The sequence below is a fragment of the Hemiscyllium ocellatum genome, chromosome 21, assembly GCF_020745735.1.
Source record: "Hemiscyllium ocellatum isolate sHemOce1 chromosome 21, sHemOce1.pat.X.cur, whole genome shotgun sequence".
Lineage (NCBI taxonomy): Eukaryota > Metazoa > Chordata > Chondrichthyes > Orectolobiformes > Hemiscylliidae > Hemiscyllium > Hemiscyllium ocellatum.
In genome coordinates this window covers 45,155,752-45,180,603 of record NC_083421.1, presented here as the reverse complement: position 1 = coordinate 45,180,603, position 24,852 = coordinate 45,155,752, and the positions used below count along the sequence as shown (strand labels likewise).

Genomic DNA, 24,852 nt, shown 5'->3' with positions numbered 1-24,852 from the left:
ACTGTGTAATGATATGAATACAGAAATACAGCAATGACATTAACCCCATTATAATACTGATGATGAGTCACACTTAAAACGCATGATTTCACCAACCTGCTGTGCTTTTCCAGCAATCTTTGTTTCTAGATTTCTATATATTGCCAGGAGGATATTGTTAAAAGTGAAAGTCAAGTGAGATACTGTGAACTTCCAGCAATGCATGGCAGCACTGTTATTTTATTTTTATCAGTTCCCAACATTTTTGTACACAGAAAGTCAAATAAAATCCTCCTGTGGTGCTGATGGTTTTGAAATGTAATCATTTGGTTTTGCTACTGAATAATTATCTATTTGTGCTGCTGCCAATCTCGAGAACATATTTATTTAGAAAGCCTTACCAGATGATAACAATCTGAAGCAGGTTAACTATTCCAGCCAACAGTTAAACTTTCTAAGGAACATGCTGGGTTTTTATGAATGTTGCCTTAATGTGTTATGTAATATCTTGTGAAAGTTGTGAAATACTAAAAGTGCAAATAATTCAAGACTTTGAAGATTAACTTACTTTGTTGATGTTATACTTGTGACAGAAGAACAAAGATTGTTTTTGTCTTGCATTTAGAATTAATCCATCAACCTCCAATACTTCAAACATTGTTGCTGGTTTAAAAGTGACATTATTAAAACACAATCTATCTTTTACATCTGTACTGATCTTCACATTTTGTACAGCTGAAATAATATCATTTTTTTTATCATCTTTTCTCTTTATGATTTTTATAGCTAAGTGGGTGAGCAAGTAACCTGCTCCAAATGAGCGTCAATCCAGCTGTGTAACTAATGTGATGAAGCTGCTCCTTTAATAAGGTTACACCGTCCTTGGGTTTTTTTTTCAGAGAGGTCATAAACAAAACATACTCCGAAAAGCCTGGAGGTGAAGGGTTTTAGGGCCAATTTGATAATAGCTAACAGGTACTGTCTCAGGTAGAAGGCTTTCAAGTATTTAAAAAAACACTTGCCCGATGAAAGAGGAGTGGCCAGTTCTCCCAGCTCGGCTTTTCTCTGGTTTGGTTTCTAGCGGTAGTGTGAAAAAATACTGCTTGACCCAAAGAAGCAGGTCCAGGCTGGTACACTCTCTCTGACTTCTATCCAGTAAGATCCTGTGTTTGATTTTACCTTTTGAGCCAAAGGGTGTTAATGGGGATTGTTGCAAGTATTTGGAACAGCATCACTAAGTTGGGATGATCTGTTGGGTTTTCAGAGAGGTTAGGTTATTTGGTATTCTGTTTTCTGTGTTTCACTCAGTAATCTTGTAAATAAATTTTGTTCTGTTTAAAACAAGTGGTTTGACCAGCTGATTCACTCCTGGAATATCTGCTGTATACCTGCTGAAAGCAACTGGCAAAGTTAAGGTCTGGGCTACTTCCTTGAAATGATCTGAGGGAATCTGGTCTGGTCCATAATACTAGTCACTGGGAGATCAGCAAGAGCAACCTAAGTAATTCACTCTCAAGTATTCCTGATGGTCAATATCGAACAGTCCATCTTCCGCAACTACACTGGCACCACCCCCCACCTTTTCCTCCGCTACATCGATGACTGTATCGGCGCTGCCTCGTGCTCCCACGAGGAGGTTGAACAGTTCATCAACTTTACTAACACCTTCCATCCCGACCTGAAATTCACCTGGACTGTCTCAGACTCCTCCCTCCCCTTCCTAGACCTTTCCATCTCTATCTCGGGCGACCGACTCAACACAGACATCTATTATAAACCGACTGACTCCCACAGCTACCTGGACTACACCTCCTCCCACCCTGCCCCCTGCAAAAACGCCATCCCATATTCCCAATTCCTTCGTCTCCGCCGCATCTGCTCCCAGGAGGACCAGTTCCAACACCGCACAGCCCAGATGGCCTCCTTCTTCAAGGACCGCAGATTCCCCCCAGACATGATCGACGATGCCCTCCACCGTATCTCCTCCACTACCCGCTCCTCCACCCTTGAGCCCCGCTCCTCCAACCGCCACCAAGACAGAACCCCACTGGTTCTCACCTACCACCCCACCAACCTCCGCATACAACGTATCATCCGCCGTCATTTCCGCCACCTCCAAACGGACCCCACCACCAAGGATATATTTCCCTCCCCTCCCCTATCAGCGTTCCGCAAGGACCACTCCCTTTGTGACTCCCTCGTCAGATCCACACCCCCCACCAACCCAACCTCCACCCCCGGCACCTTCCCCTGCAACCGCAGGAAATGTAAAACTTGCGCCCACACCTCCACACTCACTTCCCTCCAAGGCCCCAAGGGATCCTTCCATATCCGCCACAAGTTCACCTGTACCTCCACACACATCATCTATTGCATCCGCTGCACCTGATGTGGCCTCCTCTATATTGGTGAGACAGGCCGCTTACTTGCGAAACGCTTCAGAGAACACCTCAGGGCCGCCCGGACCAACCAACCCAACCACCCCGTGGCTCAACACTTTAACTCTCCCTCCCACTCCACCGAGGACATGCAGGTCCTTGGACTCCTCCACCGGCAGAACATAACAACACGACGGCTGGAGGAGGAGCGCCTCATCTTCCGCCTGGGAACCCTCTAACCACAAGGTATGAATTCAGATTTCTCCAGTTTCCTCATTTCCCCTCCCCTCACCTTGTCTCAGTCGGCTCCCTCAACTCAGCACCGCCCTCCTAACCTGCAATCTTCTTCCTGACCTCTCCGCCCCCACCCCACTCCGGCCTATCACCCTCACCTTGACCTCCTTCCACCTATCCCACCTCCATCGCCCCTCCCCCAAGTCCCTCCTCCCTACCTTTTATCTTAGCCTGCTTGGCTACTCTCTCTCATTCCTGATGAAGGGCTTATGCTCGAAACGTCGAATTCTCTATTCCTGAGATGCTGCCTGGCCTGCTGTGCTTTGACCAGCAACACATTTTCAGCTGTGATCTCCAGCATCTGCAGACCTCATTTTTTACTCGGTCAATATCTGGCATCTGCTTTGCATTTCATCCTTCAGGAACTCACTGTGCAAGGAATCAAAGGCAGTAGTGCTTTCTTAGTGCTCCATTTACTTGAAGAATAGGCCATTGCGATACTTGCTCCATTATTGAAGTAGATTATGGCTGCTCTGTATCTTAACTCTATATAATTTTCTCAGCTCCATAATTCTTGTCTCGTAAAAATCAATCAGTTTCAGTTTTGAACATGATGAAAATTAACTTTTATAAATTATCAGTTGGGCCTCCTCTGGAGAATTGTGACCAGTTCTGGACACTGCACTTTAGTAAGGATATGAAGGCTTCATGGAGTAGGCAGAAATGTTTACAAGATTTGTTCCAGAAATGCGAGGTTTCAGTTACAAGGATAAACTAGAGAATCTGAAGTTCATCTCCTCAGAGAAGAAAAAAAAGAGGAGATTTAATGTGTTCAAAATCATAAGTGGTCTAGACCGATTAGATGTGAGAAAGTATTCTCATTGGCAGAGGGTCAAGAACTAGTGGACATTGATTTAAGAGCATTAGCTAAAGAAGCAACAGGATATGAGGCATGTTTTTTTTAATAGCAAGTGGTTAAGATCTGGAGTGCACTATCAGAGTGTGATGGAGGTAGATTTAACTGCAGCTTTCTGAGTAATTGGATAAGCAGCTGAAGAGAAAAATAAATTAGTGGGCTACAAGGAAAGGATAAGTATCTAATTCCTTGTATTTGTTTTTCTGATACTGCACAGACATCCAAGGTCTGTGCATGTCTGGAACCGTAAGTCAACATATCAGCATGCTGATCAGTATATACAGAACATTGGTGCAGATATGGGACTTGCCCTTGAGTTGCTCTTTCAGAGGAAAAACATGGCAATGAAGAAGTGAACAGCCTCCTTCTGTGCAGTATCCATTCTGTGATGATAAATTTCTGATTGATATGGCTTCAGCAGCTTTTTGGAGCACACAGTTTCAGATTTCTATGGCCTTTGCACGAAAAGTGCTCCCTGAAGTCACCTCCGGATAATCTGTCTCAAATTTTAATATTATGCATCCTTCTTCTGGACTTGCTCACCAGAGGAGACAGCCTGACTCAATCTACCCTTTCAAATCCTTTAATCACTTTTAAATATAGCAAATAGATTGTCCTCATTCTACTAATCCTGGGGAATAAATCTAAGCATTGTATATTATTGTAAGATGAATGCTTTGCATCACCAGATTATTTTTAATGATTCCAAATCAACACATTTTCTATTTATACTTTTCAACTACCTGGCATTCAACATTTGAAGAACTGAGCAAAACCCCTACAAAAAACAATCTCTACCTCTTTTAGATTAAACCCCATGCAGAAATCAGATTTATAAAACATTTTTTATCCAAAGTAATGTAACAAAGTAATTAAATGTTATACTATGAAGCATTGTGAGGATAGCATTTTGTTTCATCCCTTTTCATTTTTATCTCATGTTCACTACATTGTTATCAGCTATCCTGTAACTCTAAAGACTATCATTGACCTTGGTTTAAGAATATGAGAAAGAACTATATTGATGAAAACCCTGAATAAAGTATTTTCTTCACTTGGGAAAAACAGTTTTATCTGTAAAGTTTTATCTTCATATCCAAGAAAGATATATTTCCTTAAAGGCAGCACAACAAAGATTCACTAGATGGATTCCTGGCATAACAGGGGTTGTCTTAGAAGAAAGTTGAGAATAGACCATATCCTTTGGAGAGAAGAATGAAAGTTGATCTAATTGAAATGTAAATTCTGAGTAGGCTTGGCAGGGAAGATGTTAAGAGACTGTTTCCTCTGGTTAGAAAATACAGAATTAGTGGTCATAATCTCAGCCATTTAGGATTGTGATGAGAAGACACATTTTTACTTAGAGCCTTGTGAACCTTTAGAATGCTTTAACCTGGAAGGCTGTGAATTTTATTTTCTTCCATTGAGTATTTTCAAGGCTAAGATCAATTGATTTTTTTTAATTCTAAGAGAATCAATGGATATAGGAATTAGGCAACAAAGCAGACTTGGGGTTGGAAATCAATTACTATCTTGAGGGGTGGGGAGGGTTATTCTTTACAGTCTAATTTGTATCCTCCTATTTTAATTGGGTATCACTGTATCAACATGGAAAATATATGACATCTCTAACATTTATATGAAACTTTGGAAACCATCATATTTATTCAATTATTGCAGGATTTAGTGTTTATGATCAAAAGATCCTGGAAATATGATATATTACATGATATATTCTGAGTATGTGGAAATACATAGGTATGACTGAATACTCCAAATCATTGCTGAAGGATCTTATCACAAAAATATACAATAATTTGAACTGTCCCGACTTACAATCTTCCATTAGATTTATTTGAATAAGATTTTGTCGAAGTTAAAAAAGTGAATACTGAAAATCTGAAAACAATAGAACTGCTGAAAAGAAAAAAATCTCATCAGTATTTGAAAAAATACTTTGCACTCAAAGTAACATGTGTTTTCAGATGTTGATGGCGCTTTAAGCTACACTGTTAAAAATTAAAAATAGTGATAAATAGCAGTTGCCCCTTCTCAAATACAATGGTTTTTTTTTTGGAACAGTAGGTTCCACTTTTAAGTTTCAAGAAATTATATTATATGCCCATGTTTTGTTCGCATTGAAGAAAAGTGTAGCTACTTCGATTATCAAAGCAAATCCAGTTGGAGCATTTGGCATATTAATTGGAAACAAAAATTCTAAAAAAGCCATGCGTTGTGAAACAACATTGCACGGTTATCCTGAACCGTCCACCGATCTGAATCCAACCCAGATGTTCGGAGGGAACTCTCAGAACTTCGTATACTAACTTAAATGTTGAGTTCTGTATTTGACCAAGTTGTAATAAACAATGGGAAAAGGCCACTACCTAAAAGTCTTCAACGACAGTGATCGGAAGGGCTCGAAGCTGTGAAAAAAAATCCGCGAGTGATATGTTTGGCATGCAATGAACACTGTGAATACTGACTGCTACTTTAAATATGACAAATAACATACAGAATTGATAGAAACACAGCTGCTTTGCGCTGTATATAATGTCAGCGTTGGACATTCATGTAATTTACTTTTGTAAATTAGTAGTTTTGTACACTATTTGCATGAACCATATGTTAGGGAATGTTTGCAGTTTGAGCCTGATAATCAAATGGCCCAGTCTTATCCTGGATCCTTGTGACATTGCGGAAACACTTCAAAAAGACCTGTTCCAAAATAGACAATGCAATTATTTTGAAGTAAAGAGAACTTACTATAGAAATTTAATTTAAAAGCATTTAAATGATCAACAGTTATTCAAAACATAAAAACTTACCTTACTGGTTGCATTAACTGCTCGTGTTAGGATAAAAAGAGAAAGAATATATTTGGGAAGTCTCCACATTTTAAATGCCTCTTATGTTTTCGTTATTTGGAGAGAGCAACCGGAGCAGAAATACTGTACCATCAGCAAGAATTCGGTGACAGTGCTTATACGGTCACTAAAATCTTTGAAGAAGAAAGATCTTTGGTTCCCTACACAGGGATTGCTCTTCTCAGGATCTCCAAAGTCTCGCCTTCAACCCTTCTCTGAAACTGGGTAACTGCGGCTGTGCAGTGCAGCTTTCGGCTTACTCGTAGTCAGGATTTTTTTTAAAATTTCCAGTATGTATTGAATGCGAGGGAGGGACAATAATGACTACCAACTGCAGATCGTACCAACCCAGTATCCACGCAGAATGATCACTGAAGTTGTTGAAGTCTCCAAAACAAACATTTACTGGCAAATAAATGTCACATAAAAAATGTTTCAATTGAATATAAAATTAACATACTATTATTGTATCCGCTCACTTCACAGTGTGTTCAGTTGAGCCAAAGGAGTTTAAAACGAAAGATAATACGTGCATGTGTCCATTCCGAATTTACCAACAGCGTTTAAACGAATCGCAGTTCTTCCATGTATTTTCTTATGTGACTGCGCCATCTATTGGCGACACAGCCCCTTTCCCGAGGTGCCGAAGCAGAAATATATTTTACATTCAATTAAACTTTAGATCTAAACCATGACTACATTCTTTATTTCAATTGACAGTTTTGGTCCGGACGGCATGCCCTTCGAAGGTCGGTTGAGACTCGATGGGCTGTCTGGACAATCAAACCGGGCAAATCTACATTCCGTGAACGTGAATTTAAAATGCTAACATTATCAATGAGGGATAAGATTATACTGTCACTGCTGAAATTAGAAGGGTGAGGGACGCATTGAAAAAAAAATGACCTCGTTGTAACAATAAATGATTTGCATTTATATAACATCGCAATATGCTGCACGTAAAGCGAATGGTCGCTTTTGTGACTTTGGCAAATCCATATCCGATTCTTCGCAGGGAGTTAAATATTGTTTTTATTCATTCATGAGATGAGGGCATCAATGGCGAGGCCAGCATTTATTGCCCATCATTAAGTCAACCACACTGCTGTGGGTCTGGAGCCACATGTAGGGAAGACCAGATAAGGATGGCAGTTTCCTTCCCTAAAGGACATGAGTGAATCAGATGGGTTTTATGATATGATTAAAAGCATGGACAAAAAGATGGATTTACCACAAGATGTCTGAAGGCACAAGGGAAGAAATACTGTTGAATGGATGAGTCACTTGTTCCAAATGACTTACATTCAGGATTATGGAAGGAAGTGAGAGTTGGACATAGAAGAGCTTGCCATCTTCTGTCAATTTCCCCAGATGGGGAGAGATGCCAGAGCATTAGAAAGTACCCACACACCCATTCCCATCACATCCAATCATCTTCCTTCATTTGTGTTCTGAAGAAGGGTCACTGGACCCGAAATATTAAATCTGCTTTCTCTCCACATATGCTGCCAGACTTCCAAAGTTTTTCCAGCAATTCTGATTTAGTATATTTCATTGCAGGAGAAGCTGACAATTACAAAGAAGAGGGACTCCAGACTAACAGAGGAGTGTTGGATATCTGCATCCCCTACCCCTCAAGAGAAGCAGGCAGAGAGCTGGTAGGTAACAACCACAAATTGTCCACACCACTTGTTAGACTTGTGCAACAGACTTACATCTCACGATGTTTTACTACTAGTTTTGTGCCACAAAATGCACGAGCCACACATGAGAATTCCTAGAAGCATGGCATTCCAACCAGAACTCTATCAACAAACACATTGACTTAGACCCCATTTACCACCCCCTGAGCAACTGGAATAGGAAGAAAGTCCAGCAAGGAACACTGCAGCCTGCTCTTCTCAGATATGCAGGCAGTTTCACACATTCATCAACATAAGGACCGTGCATCTTCACCAAGTAATTCTTTCTCCTCCACAGGCACCAATGACAAACAGACAACCAAATGAATATGGGCAGAACTTCTGCTAAGTACCACCTCTAAGGATGAGGGATCTGATACATCAAAGGAGGCACTAGCAAGAAATTCATTTGCACCCTCCACCAGCATGTTGACTAGATTAATCTTGGGGGTACAACCTATCATAGGACAGTGGCATCAGCCCCATGCAAAAGACATGGTTCTGTACACTGATATACAAAATACAAGTGACATGATCAATCAGCAGAGACAAGCAGGAGAACATGAGGCAATGATACTGAAGTCCCTCATTAGACTGGAGTGACAGATGGAATCCATTCAACTTCTGACTATTGTCATTACTCCAGTATGTGAACATGTGGCTGCTTCTGTGAAAAAGAGTGATGGCTGCTTTGGAGAATTGAATCTAACAGAATACTCAGTGACTGCTGAATATGCATTTGGACCCACAGTCTATAGGCTCTAGTCATGAATGCTCAGCATTAAAGGCAAGGTGAGATGCGGGTAAGTCACCTTGACTTCACTTAGGTGTCTTTTTCTCACCAGGTGATAGGATGATGCCTGCATGCAGAGAGAGGAGGAAGGACAACCAGGTAGCCTTGGACCTTTACCTCATAATGCTGTAGAGGTGCCCTCTTCCTCCACCTCCTTTCTGCCAGTGAACTGATTGCACTTAGCAGCTCAGGCTCAGGTGAGTACACCTGCATTTGCACAAGAGATTCTCAGCAAGGTGGAGCTTTAAAGCCATTTTTGAAGTTTAAGAAATATATATTGATGTTTCTAGTGAAAGTTGTGAACTATTTCTCCAGTTTTAAATTAAGTCATCTGTTAGCGAATTTTGAGAAGATTTGTAGCACAGGTTGAGTTTCTGGATGTAGGTTTGCTCGCTGAGCTGAAAGATTCATTTTCTGATGTTTCGTCACTATACTAGGTAATATCTTCAGTGAGCCTCTAGACGAAGCACTACTGATGTTTCCTGCTTTCTAATTGTATGTTTGGGTTTCCTTGGGTTGATGATACCATTTCCTGGGCTAATGTCATTTCCTATGGTGATGTCATTTCCTGCTATTTTTCTCAGGGGGTGGTAAATGGTGTCTAAGTCAATGAATTTGTTGATAGAGTTCCGATTGGAAAGCTATGCTTCTAAGAATTCTCGTGAGTGCCTCATGCATTTTGTGGCACAAAACTAATAGTAAAACATTGTGAGATGTAAGTGTGTTGCACAAGTCTAACCAGAAACAATATCCTGAGCAATTGCATTGACTTAAAAATAAATTTAGAATTTATTGATGGCACAAGGTGAATAAGCAGTGGGATAGAATGTGTTTTTCCACTCATGATTAAGACCTTCTTAACCTAGCATTGACTTCCCTACTCGTCTGCTATGAGGTCTTATTTGCACCTGAAGAAAATTGTACATTCTCTATATGTGATAGTAATTGATGTACATCACTTACATATACATTTGATTACTGTAAAGTTAAATACAGTTACAGGAATATTTATTTCCAATATAAATTGAAGAAGTATGGCATGCTCTTCGAAGGTCAGTGCAGTAGTACTTTGATTAATCATCACAGGAAGGTAATTGATTTTATTATGAAGTTGAAGGCATATACTGTCTCTTTAAGAGAGAGTGAATGTTGTTCTGAACTGAGAGATTACAACCAACAGTGTATAAGACTAGATAGCAGTCCCAGAGTGTACCAGAAAATTGAAACTATGTAACATTTGGCTGTGAAATGGATACCTGAGCTTTCGTTGCTGTTTTGACAACAACTCAAAATTAACCAATCGGTTTAAGTCATGCCCCAGGATACTAAAACCAAACTGAGTTTGAATTTATTGTTTTGCCAACATCAAACCAATTAGATGATCCTATGTTGGGGATATAAAAATGTGGATGTTTTGAAAATTGGAGAGAGAGCAACTGCTATCAAGACAGATCCAAGAAATTAGGAAACACTCTGTATCAAAGATACCTTTTCATAAGAAACATACTCGCATTAAAAAGAAAGAAGATGACCCAGGGAATTCAGCAGCCAGAAGAGTGAAGTCACAGAAGACGACAGTGCCTGTGTGATTTTGAAATTAAGTTGATGTAATTTTAATAAGTGGAACAGCATATTGCTATAGAATTGGAGCCAGGTAATAAGTATTTAACATAAACGGCGGCTTAGAATTGTGAATAGTTGTTGTTTAATGTTTACTTTAAGAGTTAAAAAATAAATTGATGTTTTTTTCTTTAAGCAGTGGAATTTGAGAGTTCTCTGTCATTCATATTTTAACAGATTACGAGGCGAGGTGAGCTTTTCTGGGTCTTTGGTTTAATTAACAGAAGGGTTCATTAACAGTTTGGGGCTCATTTGGGATTTGGAGAGATTTAGACAGGTTTAGATTGATCTAATCTGAGATTTGAACAGATTTGGGGTACAAAAGATCTCAACAGATTTAAACACTTGCCGATTAATGTCCTCGATCTTAAAATAAAACTTAGGTAAGACTACTTGTTTAATTTCATTTACTTGTGGTTAGTTAAATTAAAAGTGAGTGAAATGGCTCTTAACATTGCTAAAGAGGTTCTGGGGTTTGAAGATGCTTCCCAAATTTGTCAAGAAAATTTAGGAAGGACATACTTTTAGAATTAACAAATAGGTTAGAATTGGGTTTAACCAGGGACAAAACGAAAGATGAAATCATAATGGTCAAGCACTTAGGTGTATCAGAGAAACAGACAAGAGTTAGAAAAACTTAAATTGAAATTGTGGTGAATAGAGTTAGAAGATAAAGAAAGGGAGAGAGAGCCATGTTAGAAGAAAAACAAAAAGAGAGAGAAGAAAAAGAGAAAGAGCAAAAGAGAAAGAGAGAGGGAGAGAAGGAAGAGAGAGAGAGAGAGAGAGAGAGAGAGAGGAAAAAGAAAGGAAGAGAAGGTTCTTAGCTGAGCAAAAAGAGAAAGAAAGAATTTGAATTTCAGAAGTTGCCAATTAGTCAAGAAAGTCAAGTTAACAGGATGGAGATGAAGAGAGACGGTAGTGATGTATACAGACATATTAAAACATTGCCACATTTTGATGAGAAAGATGTTCAAACCTTTATTCCATTTGAAATATTGGCTAGGCAGATGCAGTGGCCAGAGCTTGTTGGTAATGCGAGTATAGACTAAGCTGGTAGGCAGAGCTGTCAGATGAGGGTTCAAGAGTTTATGTGGATGTCAAAAGGTATTTTCAGTGTTTATGAATTTGCACCAGAAGTGTATAGACAGCCGTTCAGAAATATAAAGAAGGAATCAGGTCAGACCTATGTTGAGGTTGAAAGACTTAAATATAGTAATTTTGATAGCTGGGTGCGGGCCTTAAAAGTACATAAGACCAATGAAGCTTTAAGAGAGATTATTCTGCTGGAGGAGTTTAAAAACTCATTTCCAGAAATGATATGAATCAGAAAGTTCAAGAAGTTAGAAGAGCGGCAGAAATGGCAGCTGACTATACATTGGTGTATAAGGCAAAATTTAGCTTTTGGCAGGAATTTAAGCCTGTGAGGGATAGAAATTATGAGAAGGGGAGATCCTGCACTACAAAACACCTGAGGTGAAAGATTAGATTCCCTACAGTATGGAAACAGGCCTTTCAGCCCAACATGACCCTCCAAAGAGTAACCCACTCAGACCCATTCCCCTACCCTATATTTACTTCTGCCTAACGCATCTAACATTATGGGCAATTTAGTATAGCCAATTCACCTAACCTGCACATTTTGGACTATGGGAGGAAACCAGACCACCCGGAGAAAACCCATGCAGACACGAGGAGAATGAGCAAACTCCACACAGATAGTCGCCTGAGAAAGGAATCAAACCCATGTCCCTTTGAGGCAGCAGTGCTAACCACTGAACCATTGCCACTGCTCAGGTGTTTCCCTGTGGTAAGGTGGGGCATGTAAAGTCACAGTGCTAGTCATTGAAGAAAGGCATGTGGGAAAAGATGTGATAAAAGAGGACAAGTCAGTGGGATTAGTGAAAGTAGTAAAGGAAAGCCCAAAGAAAAGTTGAGCTGCAGGACAATGCACAGCCTAGGCAAGGGTTGGGTATTGAGTTAGTGCCTGATCTCTATAAAGACTTCATTTCTGTGGGTAAACCTTACTAAGGAAGAAAAGGGGGAGAAGGGAAAGAAGTTACAAGTTTAAGACATATGGAATCTAATCAGTCTGTAATAGCAAGAGATAAATGTATTTGTATTCTTTTTGACATGTTACCCAAGAGAGTGGTTATTTGTGGAATAGATGGACAGAAATTTAACGTTCCCCCGTATAAGATCAGGTTGGAGAGCCAAATCAGGATGAGGGACATACAACAGAGAATGAAGCAAGTGGCAGGTAAAAACTCTAAAATTAGGGCATTTTCTCGTAGGGATGATGTATTAGTATTGTTACCAGTGGTAGGAGATCCCTTCAAAGCCAGACTTCGTGGTCCCTATCAAATTGAGAAGAAGTTGAGTCAGGTGAACTATCTGGTAAAGATGCCAGATAGGAAAAAACTGTATCCAGTATGTCATGTAAAGATGTTGAAATCTTATTATAATAGAGACAGGGAACTTGAGAAACAGGAGTTAGTTACTGTCCTGCAGAGTGAGAAATCAATCCAAACTATGTTAAATAATGAGGAAGTCTTTGAGGAGTGGGCTAGGTTAGTGTACTGTCTCAGGAGCAAAGAACACAGTTGGAAGATTTTTGCAGCAATATGAGGACAAATGCAGGTGTAAGGTGGGGGGAACTTTTGACTGATGTTTCTGGGTTTCAGAGAATAGTGCTATCTGTGTGCCTTTTAAATATAGCTCTAGGAACCCAGCGGTGAATGCCTCTATTAATAAAACCAAACACCCAGAAAACCTCAGCTCGCCTCATAATCTGTTAAAGTATGAGTGACAGAGAACTCCCAAATTCCATTATATAAGGAAAATAACATCTAAGGGTGGCACGGTGGCTCAGTTAGCACTACTGTCTCACAGCACCAGGGTCCCATGTTCAATTCCATCCTCAGGTGACTGTCTGTGTGGAGTTTGCACATTCTCCCAGTGTCTGTGTGGGTTTGCTCCAGTTTCCTCCCACAGTCCAAGGATGTGCAGGTCAGGTGAATTGTCCATGCTAAATTGCCCATAGTGATAGGTGCATTAGTCAGAGGAGGGTGGGTTGCTCCTCTTCAGATGGTCGTTGTGGACTTGTGGGGTTGAAGGGCCTGTTTCCACACTGTAAGTAATCTAATCTAATTAGAGTTTAAAAGTGAATTAGATTAGATTCCCACACCCCTACACCTAACACTACAGGCAATTTAAGATGGCCAATTTACCTAACCTGAGCATTTTTGGACTGTTGGAGGAAACCCACACAGACACGGGGAGAATGTGCAAACTTCACACAGATGGTTTCCTGAGGTGGAAATTGAACCCAGGTCTCTGGCTTTGTGAGGCAGCAGTGCTAACCACTGTGCCACCCAAATGAATTTTAAACAGCAACTATTCACAACTCTAAGCACTCCTTTCCCTTAACTGCTTATTACCTGCCTCCAACTCTATAACATGATACTGTTCCAATAAGGCACTTATTAAAATTACATCAACTTAATTTCAAAACCACACAGTCGCTGTCGTCTTCTATGACTTCATTCTTCCAGCTGCTGAATTCCCTGGGTAGTCGTCTTTCTTGTTACTGCGAGTGTGTTTCATATGAAAAGGTACCTTTGATACAGAGTGTTTCCTAATTTTTTGGATCTGTCTCAATGGCAGTTGTCCTCTCCTTCAAAATACTTAATAGCCAATGAAGTGCTGTAAAAACCTTGGCAGCCAATTTCCACAAAGCAATTTCTCACAAACAGTAAAGAGATAATAACTAGTTATAATGGTTGTAGTGATTGATTTCAGATTAAATATTCACCAAATATAATGTGGGAACAGGTGAAGTTGTTCGGTTTGGCAGGAAGAGTATAAATGACTTTTGAAAGTTTTGAATGCTGATGTTTAATAACGAATGTCAATAATAAACAATTTGAAGTTATAACTCTCTTAATAAATAATTACAACACTGTTATTTCAATTAAGCAATGTTTTTATATGATATATTTAATTTGTTATGTTGGGCCACTTACAAAAGTAACTAAATCTTAGAATCAAATGGATATTCATATGCAAATCCCGAAAGAGCTTGAAATGATCTTGTCTGTATGGTTCATTGTTTTTCATGGAAAGTATGAAATGTAAATTTGTCATAATAGAGAGATGACTGGTGGTGGTTTGAAACTAAGGGGAATGGTTAAGAAGAACAACCTTCTATGTTATTGCAGCTGGTACAGTGTTTGAACCCACACTTTTAGTATTGGCTCTATATTGCAAACCAGTTGTCTGGCTAACGGAGTTAGCAACTGAGGCAATTTGTTTTCTCTTTGAATGCTACAAACATGTGAATAATTTTCAAAATTTTGATGGTGATATCATTTTTAATGTATTTAACAAAATTGAAATACATAAAGTCATAGCCATAATATGGCATATGTTCCTGATCTTGGTTTTGTCACAAGGGGGAGTAACCAAGCAGGAACCAAATCTGATCATAAGGGTTTGATAAATGCTCAAAGCTCTCCAGTACATCATCTGGTGATTAGGTGAAGTACAATTAATTTGTTTATTCATGTCACCTGTGATTGTGTATGCCTTGGGAACATGTAAGAGAGATTAATAACATATTTGCAAAAAGAATACCCAAATTGCAATGATTTTGTTTTAATTAAAAAGAAAATGGTGCAACTCAGCAGGTTAGGGAGCACCTGTGAAGAGAAAGAAAGAGTTAAAGTTTCAGGTCATCAGTATGTTGAGCTAGTGTTGTTTGAAGTGATTTGGTTGCATTAATTTTGATTGTGAAAGAAACTGCAAGGAGCTATTTAAAAATGGTCTCTTGATGGACCAAATAATGTTCTCTTGATCTAAACTTTCTCATGTTCCAACTTGTTCTTCATTGTCTTAAGGTGCAATAATAGCTTGCTCCTTTTTAATTCTGATATGCCATTTCCCTCTCTCAGCTATCAGTCTGTTTCTTCACTCTTCTTAACTTCCATTGTACTGCAGCCCTAATTCACACATTTAATCTGACACTCCCTTCCCTCAGTTTCCTGTTCCCCACTATCCTCCCTGCAGTTATCAGTCTGCCATTCCCTTCTTTCAGACTTAGTTGTAATTATGCTCAGTGATGATAGTGCTTGGAACCAATCCCACAAACTTAAATCACATTTCCTATTCTCCAGGAAATCAATCCAATCACCATTGTAATGAAGTGCAGGAAATGAACAGACATATCTTCAGTTTCAGCCCCTAAAAATTAATTCACTATAATTTTCATTTTTGTGAAGATCTTGTGCATTTGTGAATGAGACAAAAAGAATATGTGATGCCACATCTGCTGTTTTCATCTTGTCTATGTGTTTTCTTAGTTCTTTATCCAATGTTTGCTTTTATTTCTCTGCAGCTGTAACATTGTGCTCCTCACTCTGTTCTATTACCCTTATGCACTTTGTATTGTATAATCTGCCTGTACTGCTTGCGAAATAAAACGTTTCACTGTACCTAGGTGCATGTGACAATAACAAAAATGAAATCTAATCTAATCTCACATCTTTTACTATCCCCATCCATATTATTTCCTTTCGTACATATGTATCTCCTTCAAATTCTTTTCTTCTCATTTCGATCTTACAATAACCTTCATTGATTTCCACTTCCTTTGAGCTCTGTGTCTAATATTATCCTCTCACTGTCTTGCCTCTAATTGTTTCTTCTAGACTTATGCTCTGGATCCAGTCTTTCCTAGGTCAATGCATCCAATATATATCTTTGGTATCATTCCCATAGCTCTAGGCTAGAGAATCTAATAGGTCAGGCAGCATCTGAGGAGAGAAACAGAGCCAATGGGTGGATTCCTGTTTTTTTTTGGTTAAGTGTGGAGGTGGGCCTAAAAGAGGAAGGTACTTCTGCTGAAGGACAAGTTGGGTTTTCTTGCACAATAATGTACTTCTCTGCTTGCTACATATGTATGCACAATAAAATGGCAAATTTTATGGCCAGAAGGTCTTCCTGTCCCCTTAACTCTTCCCCAAACTGTCTGGACCTTCTGGGTTCCAGTGTCCTAAAGCTATATTTAAAAGGCATGCAGACAGCATGTGAAACCCAGAAACATCACTTAAACTCTATTCATCGCTCCCCTCCCCACACATATAAAAGTGTCAAAGAGCAGACAAAAAGTGATATTACATTTTAGGGATGCTTCCCTAGAAGATCTCCCAAAGGCTGTTCATGCCAAATGTAGGGATTATCATGGTATAGGGATAGGAAGCCAGACCAAATCAGACTCACGACATAGTGAAACGTAAACATGTGTTGACGCTCAAAATTGCCCAATAGCTTTTAACTGGACCTTACAAGTAACTGATCTTGGACACCAAGTTTCTAATTTAAACAAAAATTCACAATTTATGATTAATAATGTAACTTTAGTTGAACACAGATGAATTACAATGTTATATAATCAATGTCTGTAATCTAAACCCAATCTCCTTTGATTACCAAGCCCTACTCACAAGCTGATAGACACAGTTAAGGGACTTTTTTTTAAATAAACAAAAATCACAAGTTGTCACTTTGATAATCGTTTCAACAATGAATCTCAAGCCTTCATGAAATCTGATAAGTTGTATTATCAGATGTAGGATTGTAACTTGCTTGAATTCTGAAGTCACTGCTCACTGCAAATAGCTTTCATAGACCTCCCAAGACTTTTCCTTATTTCTTACAGACTGGATTTTTTTTCAGGACTTTCAACATGTTGATAACTGGGAAACATGTAAAGAACAAAAACTAAATTTAAAAACCCAGTCCTGTAGTGTCCGAAGCAGCACTCTGCTCCTGCTCAAAAACCCAATTGCCTTTGTTTGCCCTCTGTTTTCTCTGGTGTTGGTTGGCCAGCCCCAGTTCTCCCTTGATTAACCAATTCAGTACCCAACCAGCTGCCTGTCCCTGAGCATAATGACATCTCAGTGCCAGTTTGTTGATAGTGTTCTTAAAGAAATACTTAACCTGCATTATCTTTATAGGCGTGTTCCCAAAATCAACATCAGTCTTTTGTTCTCTCTTTTTTTTGAGACAAGCTGCTGTTCAAAGTTCAATTCTCAATTGTAAGTCACAATTCCAAACCAAAAGTGAGAAAAATAAGAAGAAAATAATGATGGCTTCAACAGGAGGCAATCTGACTGATGAAGGCACCTGGGAAAGGTGGCTATGGAGGTCAGTGTCCATGGATTCTTCGGGAGAACCTGTTTACAGTGATGCAAGGGGATGAATTACCTGCTGCACTTCACCAGGGTGTGTACCACTGTCCACACAATACTTCATGGCTCTAGGACTGTAAGTTACCTTTATAAGCTTGCAACCACATACAGGACCTGGTGTTAGGAACATTCTTGAAATGACTCACATGCATCAATGTCTGTCACTTCATTGTGGCTATCAATGTAGCACGACTGACATTACAGTGGTATTGCCTCTTACACATCTGCCATGGATCTTATATAAAATGTACAAGGAGCAATGATACTCCGAAGCTCATATATCATCAACTCACTGCCCTCTCTCAACAATTGGAGAATGTACATATATAATGCTTATCAACCAAAGGCTTCCAAGGGATAAGAGCACAACCAAAAAAAGATGGCTTCCAGATGAATACTTCACAGGTATCTCTGACACATACTTTGTCCGATGAAGTAATGATTTTCATAGATTTTAGCTCTTTGGTGACGTTACGTTCTTAAATAACTGGTTTGTGTGTGTGTGTGTGTGTGTGTGTGTGTGTCCGTCCGTCCGTCCTGAGGGAAGATTGAACATTTACAGCCATCGAATAAGATAATTTCCAAATGGCCACTCCCAGCTGCACATGAAACATCAACATCTTAATAACACATTGGGTGTAGCGGCTCATGAAACAAAATAATGTTTGTGTTTTTTATGCAGCTTTCAGATCACACTCCCAAGCCAGGCCAAACGAATAAGATACCTCACCCCCCAGATCCATATCTCCCAGTCTCTCAAACAACATTTCTGAGAAGCAAGCCACAGAGGATGCATCATCAAGACCTTCCTCCTCGTACTCCATCAACATGGTAACATTCATTTTGGTGGGTAATTTATGGCGAGTGTGGTGAGGGTCACATTCTGATGACCACAGTACTGAGACATGGGCACAGCTAGACAAAGAAGAAAAGAAGAAAAACTTTATAAAGCTCTGGTTAGGCTCCATTTGGAGTACTGTGTCCAGTTTTGGTCCCCACACCTCAGGAAGGACATACTGGCACTGGAACGTGTCCAGTGGTGATTCACATGGATGATCCCTGGAATGGTTGGTCTAACATATGAGGAACGGTTGAGGATCCTGGGATTGTATTCATTGGAGTTTAGAAGATTAAGGGAAGACTTAATAGAAATGTACAAGATAATACATGGCTTGGAAAGGGTGGACGCTAGGAATTTTTTCCGTTAGGTGAGGAGACTAGGACCCGTGGACACAGCCTTAAAATTAGAGGGGGTCAATTCAGAACAGAAATGCGGAGACATTTCTTCAGCCAGCGAATGGTGGGCCTGTGGAATTCATTGCCGCAGAGTGCAGTGGAGGCCAGGACGCTAAATGTCTTCAAAGCAAAGATTGATAGATTCTTGATGTCACGAGGAATTAAGGGCTACGGGGAGAACACTGGTAAGTGGAGTTGAAATGCCCATCAGCCATGATTGAATGGCAGAGTTGACTCTATGGGCCGAATGCCTTACTTCCACTCCTATATCTTATGGTCTTATGGTCTTAAAAAGCAATTTGGGGGCTCTTATCCATATAACACAGAAGCTTGCATTCAGCAGGTAATAGGCAAAACAAATGGGATGCTGGCTTTTACTTCAAAGGAAATGGAAAATAAAAGAAGGGAGATTTTGTTAAAACTATACAAACAATTATTTGTGTTGCTTTCCATGTAGTCTCCAGATCACACTCCCAAGCCAGGCCAAAGAAAAGCATCCCCTTCCATTCCCATCTAAAGGACACATAAGTAGGGTCTAATTAGTGGGGGGGGGGGGGGGGGGGGTAATCTAATGAGGGGAAATGATGGCTTAATGTTATTTTCATTGTACTATTAATCATAAACCCAGCTAGCTAATGATCTGGGGACCTGAGTTCAAATCCTACCATGGCAAATGGTTGAATTTGAATTCTACAAAAATCTGAAATTAAAAATTTAAAGATGACAATGAATCCATTGTTGATTGGCAGGGGAAAAACCCATCTGGTTCACTGATGCCCTTTAGGGGAGGGAATGTGCCATCCTTGCCTGGACTACATGTGTCTTCAGATCCACAGCAATGTGGTTGACTCTTAACTGCCCTCTAGGATGGGCAATAGTGACACCCCATCCAGTGAATTACTTTTTTAAAAAAACAAGGCACTGTTAAACTATGACTGGAATACTAGGAATAGTTTGGGGTCTCTTATCAAGAGAAAAATATACTGGTATTGATGGCATTCTAGAAAAGATTCACCAGGTTAACACCAGGTATTGAGGGTCTGTCTCATGAGGAGATGTGAGTAGGCTGGGCCTGAACTCATTGTAATTTAGAAGAATGAAAAGTGATCTTATTGACATATACAGCATTCTTAGGGGACTTGACAGGGGAGATGCCAAAAGGTTGTTTCCTGTTGTGGAAGAGTTTACGACCAGAAGAGTAATCTCAGAATAAAGGGACACAAATTTAAAACTAAAAGAGGAGGAATTTCTTCTCTCACGGGGTAATGAATCTGTGGAATTCTTTATCATAGAGGGCTTTCAAGGTTCTGTTGTTAAGTATATTCAAGGCTGAGATAGAGTTGAATCAGTAAAGGTTCCAAGGGCGATAGGGAAAGGTATGAAAGTGGAATTGAGGATTATTGGGTCAACCATGATCTCATTGAATGGTGGAGCAGATTATACGGGCTGAATGGCTTACTTCTGCTCATGTGTCTTGTGGTCCATTGGACTTGAGGATCTAATGGGAGGATTGCTGGAGAATAGATTTCTGTTGAGTCCAGTAGAGATGAGGAGTCTCTGCAATCAGTTTACCTCCCTTCAGGTGTCTTCTCCCTAAAAGAGTGAGGAAGTATTATTGTGTACTGACAGGAAGGAGAAGCAACAGACAGGCACCCAAGGACTGTTTCCTCAAGACACTCCAGAGAATCCCTGTCACACCAGCTTCCCTCTGCCAGAGACCCAAGTGCCTTTATCTGCTCAGAAGACCCCCAACAGACCACAGCCCTCTAAGCTCCAGACCCCAAAGAATGCCCACCAAAGTTATCTAAATCAATCAGCAAAATAGTCAGTAAGCTACTCCTAATATTCAATATTCTGAGAACGTTACGTAATCTTCCTTTTCTTACTGACAGGTAGTCTTGGTACCTTATTGGTAACTGAAGCCAAGCTGGGAAATTAGGGATGGGCAATAAATGCTGGCCTAGCCATCACAACCTAAGAGTATAACATAATGAGCAGAATTAGGCCATTGGCCCTGTGAGTCTGCTCCACTATCCACTAGACAAAAAAACTGCATGTGCTGGAATTCAAACCAGACAGGCAGGATGCTGGGAGAATGCAGCATCAGGATGTGCAGAAGTCAACGTTTCGGGTATAACCCTTCTTCAGGACTTGGAGTAGTCCTACACCCACTGCTATTCAATCATGGCTGATAGGTTTCTTAATCCCATTCTCCTGTCTTCTCCCCTGCAGGAACTGCTGTCTGGGGGCACAAACAAGTTGGAGATTGAGAGAGAAAATGTCCTTCCTGACCAAGGATTTGGCTGGATGATGCCATGGAGCTCTGAGTGCAACATATATGCAGTCAACGATCCACTCCATGTGAGAGAACCCAGAGATGGCTGCAAATTGGACGGCTATCTGGGCCATGGTGAACTGGAAAAACTGTAAAGAACACTGGTGAATTCATATATTAGCTTGTGGGGCTATTGACTGGAGGTGCCACACATGTCCCCAGTTTAGGTTTGAAAGGAACTTATGGCGAAGGAGCTCAGTGCCATCATGATCTTCAGGGCCTGAGGTTTGCACTGCGTCCTAACTACAGAATAACCTGTAGAAGGTGGCACATGGAGTTCTTAGCATCCCTCGTTATGTGAAGTCATTGTAGGTGCTGCCTTTCACCTATTTACAGGGAAATGCAATGCCTTCTGTACACCCATTATGAGTACATTGTTTGAAGACCCTCTGGTTCCCTTCTTCAGACATTGCATATTCATCCACAGCTCCAACCCTCTGATCCTCGTGTCTCTAGTTCTGCTGGCGCTGGCCATTTCTTCTTCTTCTCCTCTTCCTCCATCTCAGCCTCAGCAGAGCTAATGCAGCTGGTGGATTAAGTTGGTCAAACATCTGGCATGAAAATACTGATCTGTAGAGAAATATCAGGAATGAGGTGTTAGTCACAGATAGTCAGGGAGATGTACAGTATGGAAACAAACCCTTTGGTCCAACTCGTCCATGCCAACCAAATATCCCAACATAATCTAATCCCATTTGCTAGCACTTGGCTCATAGCCCTCCAAATCCTTCCTCTGCATATACCCATCCAGATATTTTTTAAATGTTGCAGTTGTACCAGCCTCCACCACTTCCTCTGGCAGCGCATTCCATACACATACCTCCCGCTGCATGAAAAAGTTCCCCCTTAGGTTCCTTTTATATCTTTCCTTTCTCACCCTAAACCAATGCCCCTTAGTTCTGGACTCCCCCATCCCAGGGAAAAGACTTTGTTTATTTACCCCATTCATGCCCTCATGGTTTTATAAACCTCTGTAACTATCTGATGCTCCAGGGAAAACAACCCCAGCCTATTCAGCCTCCCCTTTTGGCTGAAATCAACCCTGGCAACATCCTTGTACATCTTCTCTGAACCCTTTCAAGTTTCATTACATTCTGTTAGGAAGGAGACCAGAACTTCATGCAATATTCCAAAAGTGGCCTAACCAATGTCCTGTACAGCCATAACATGACCTTCCAACTCCTGTACTCAATACTCTGACAAATAAAGGAAAGCATACCGAACATCATCTTCACAATCCTATCTACCTGCAACTCTACTTTCAAGGAGCTATGAACCTGCACTCCGAGGTCTCTTTGTTCAGCAACACTCCCTTGGACCTTACCATTTAAGTGTATAGGTCCTGCTCTGATTTGCTTTTCCAAAATGCAGCACCTCCCATTTATCTAAATGAAACTCCACCTGCCACTCCTCAGCCATTGGCCCATCTGGTCAAGATCCCATTGTAATTTTCTTTGCTGTCCACTACGCCTTTAATTTTGGTGTCATCTGCAAACTTACTAACCATACCTCCTATGCTCACATCTGAATCAGTTATATAAATGACAAAAAGTAGTGAACCCAGCACCAATCTTTGTGGCACTCCACTGGTCACAGGCCTCCAGTCTGAAAAGCAACCTCCATCACCACCCTCTGTCTTCTACCTTTGAGCAAGTTTTGAATCCAAATGGCTAGTTCACCTTTTATTCCATGAGATCTAACCTTGCTAGATCTTCCAGTCTCCCATGGGGAACCTTGTTGAATGCCTTACTGAAGTCCGTATAGATCACATGCACCACTATGCCCTCATCAATCTTCTTTGTTACTTTTTCAAAAAATTCAATCAAGTTCGTGAGACATGGTTTCCTACACACAAAGCAATCTTGACTATCCCCTATCAGTCCTTGCCTTTCCAAATACATGTAAATCCTGTCCCTCAGGATTCCCCCAACAACTTGCTCACCACTGACGTCAGAACCTCTGGTCTATAGTTCCCTGGCTTGTCCTTTTGTTTATGTTAATTTGAGATCGTGACATACTCAAGCTAGTCTTTGGGCTCTTAATTAGGCTATTCATGTACTTGGTCAAAGACTGCCTTACAGCCATTTGTGTGGTGAACTGCAACCTGCAGATCCGTAAATGTTTTTCCTTCTCCTCATTATGCCATGTGCAAGGTCTTTGTAGCCTCTATCTTTACTGTGCTTTTTGCGTATGTAGCAATTAGGTCAATCTGACTTTGCAATCCAACTCTTGGTGACCTACATTATCCCCTGTGAAACAGACATGAAACAGACTACAATCTTGGAATCTACAGCCTGCAGAATGGCTTAAATCCATGTTCCTCACTTTCAGATACATAAGCCTGCAATGCTCCTGCTCAGCTGCATGTAGTATAAGACTCCATCCCAATCCCCTTCACCATTATCACAATTGGTGAGCCTTCGGTTCCTTCTTCCCAAAGTTAAATGGGACGTGATTGGGGTGTTAATGTTCAGAGTTAATAGAGCCTAGTCCCATTAACGTTAGGGCTTAGTTTCAGTGTTAAGCCCTGAACTGAATGTTTGGACAATAATATGTTTCTAGATTCTGTTCCTGTCAGCTGGATGTGTCTGCTCTTTGCAAGAACATGTGGAACAGATTTCAGACACTTCCCATTTGTTCTGCAATTTCTCTGAGAAGCCTTTCGTGAAATGATCATGGAGAGAGATGGTAGTTGTTAGTCATTCATTTGGTTCATTCACCTTCTACACTTCCCCTCTGCAATGCATGTCCCTTCAGCACTGTAGATGGCTTTCTGCTTTCCTCTGGTTTTTTTGTCCTTCTTTAACTTTCACCTCCCCCTCCCCATGTAATATCAGTCCTTTTGCTATGTTCCTTGATTTTTCTGCTTCTTCTTTTGGTCCTACTTCCATTCAGATCCCCTTGCCAGCCATAGCTTTACACCTGATAATGGTGATTGTTTTAAGTTCCTTTCTCATATTCATTTCTTGATTTTTAAGTATCTTTGGGAAATTTTTTAAGTGTTCTACAGTGAAGTGACACAAAATATCTATTCAATACTCCTGTCATTTCCTTGTTGAGATAATTGAAAAGATAGCATACCGTGAACAGCAAAATGTTGTAGTTGAGCACAGAGACCATGGAATCCTACTTGATTAAGTAATTTAAAAGCATATTAGTTATTTAGACTTTTAAATACAGACTTTTAAATATAAAACCAAAGAGTCATTGCTAGAACTTTTTTAGGCCTCTGCATGAGTAATGAATGCAATTCTTGCTGCACATTTTAGGAATTCTTTAGAATTAATACACAGTAGGTTTACAAGTATGCTATCAGGGATGATGAGTTCAGTCAAAAAGACAGGTTAGAAAAGTTATGACGGTTCTCCTTTGAACAGCAGAGATGACTAATATTTCCTTTTAAAATTTATGAGCAGTTTGATAGAAGAGATAGAGAAAACAACCCCATTGTCAAGTGGGTTAATAATCAGATGTTACAGATTTAAAATTATTAGCAAAAAAAAATCTAGAGAACCTAGGGCTAGAATTGAAGAGTAGTTGAAGAAGTAGAACGTACAAGATCATG

General features: G+C 40.2%; 1 protein-coding gene across 1 annotated transcript in view; it reads right to left on the bottom strand.

Moving 5' to 3' along the window:
- The window catches only part of olfml2a (olfactomedin-like 2A), a 65,754-nt gene extending 59,125 nt beyond the window's left edge, over nt 1–6,629 (bottom strand). Inside the window, exon 1 of the mRNA XM_060841076.1 lies at nt 6,336–6,629. Within this exon, the coding sequence (XP_060697059.1) occupies nt 6,336–6,404 (69 nt within the window). The 5' untranslated portion in view covers nt 6,405–6,629. The remainder of the gene's footprint in view (nt 1–6,335) is intronic.
- Between the last annotated feature and the right edge of the window lie 18,223 nt (nt 6,630–24,852).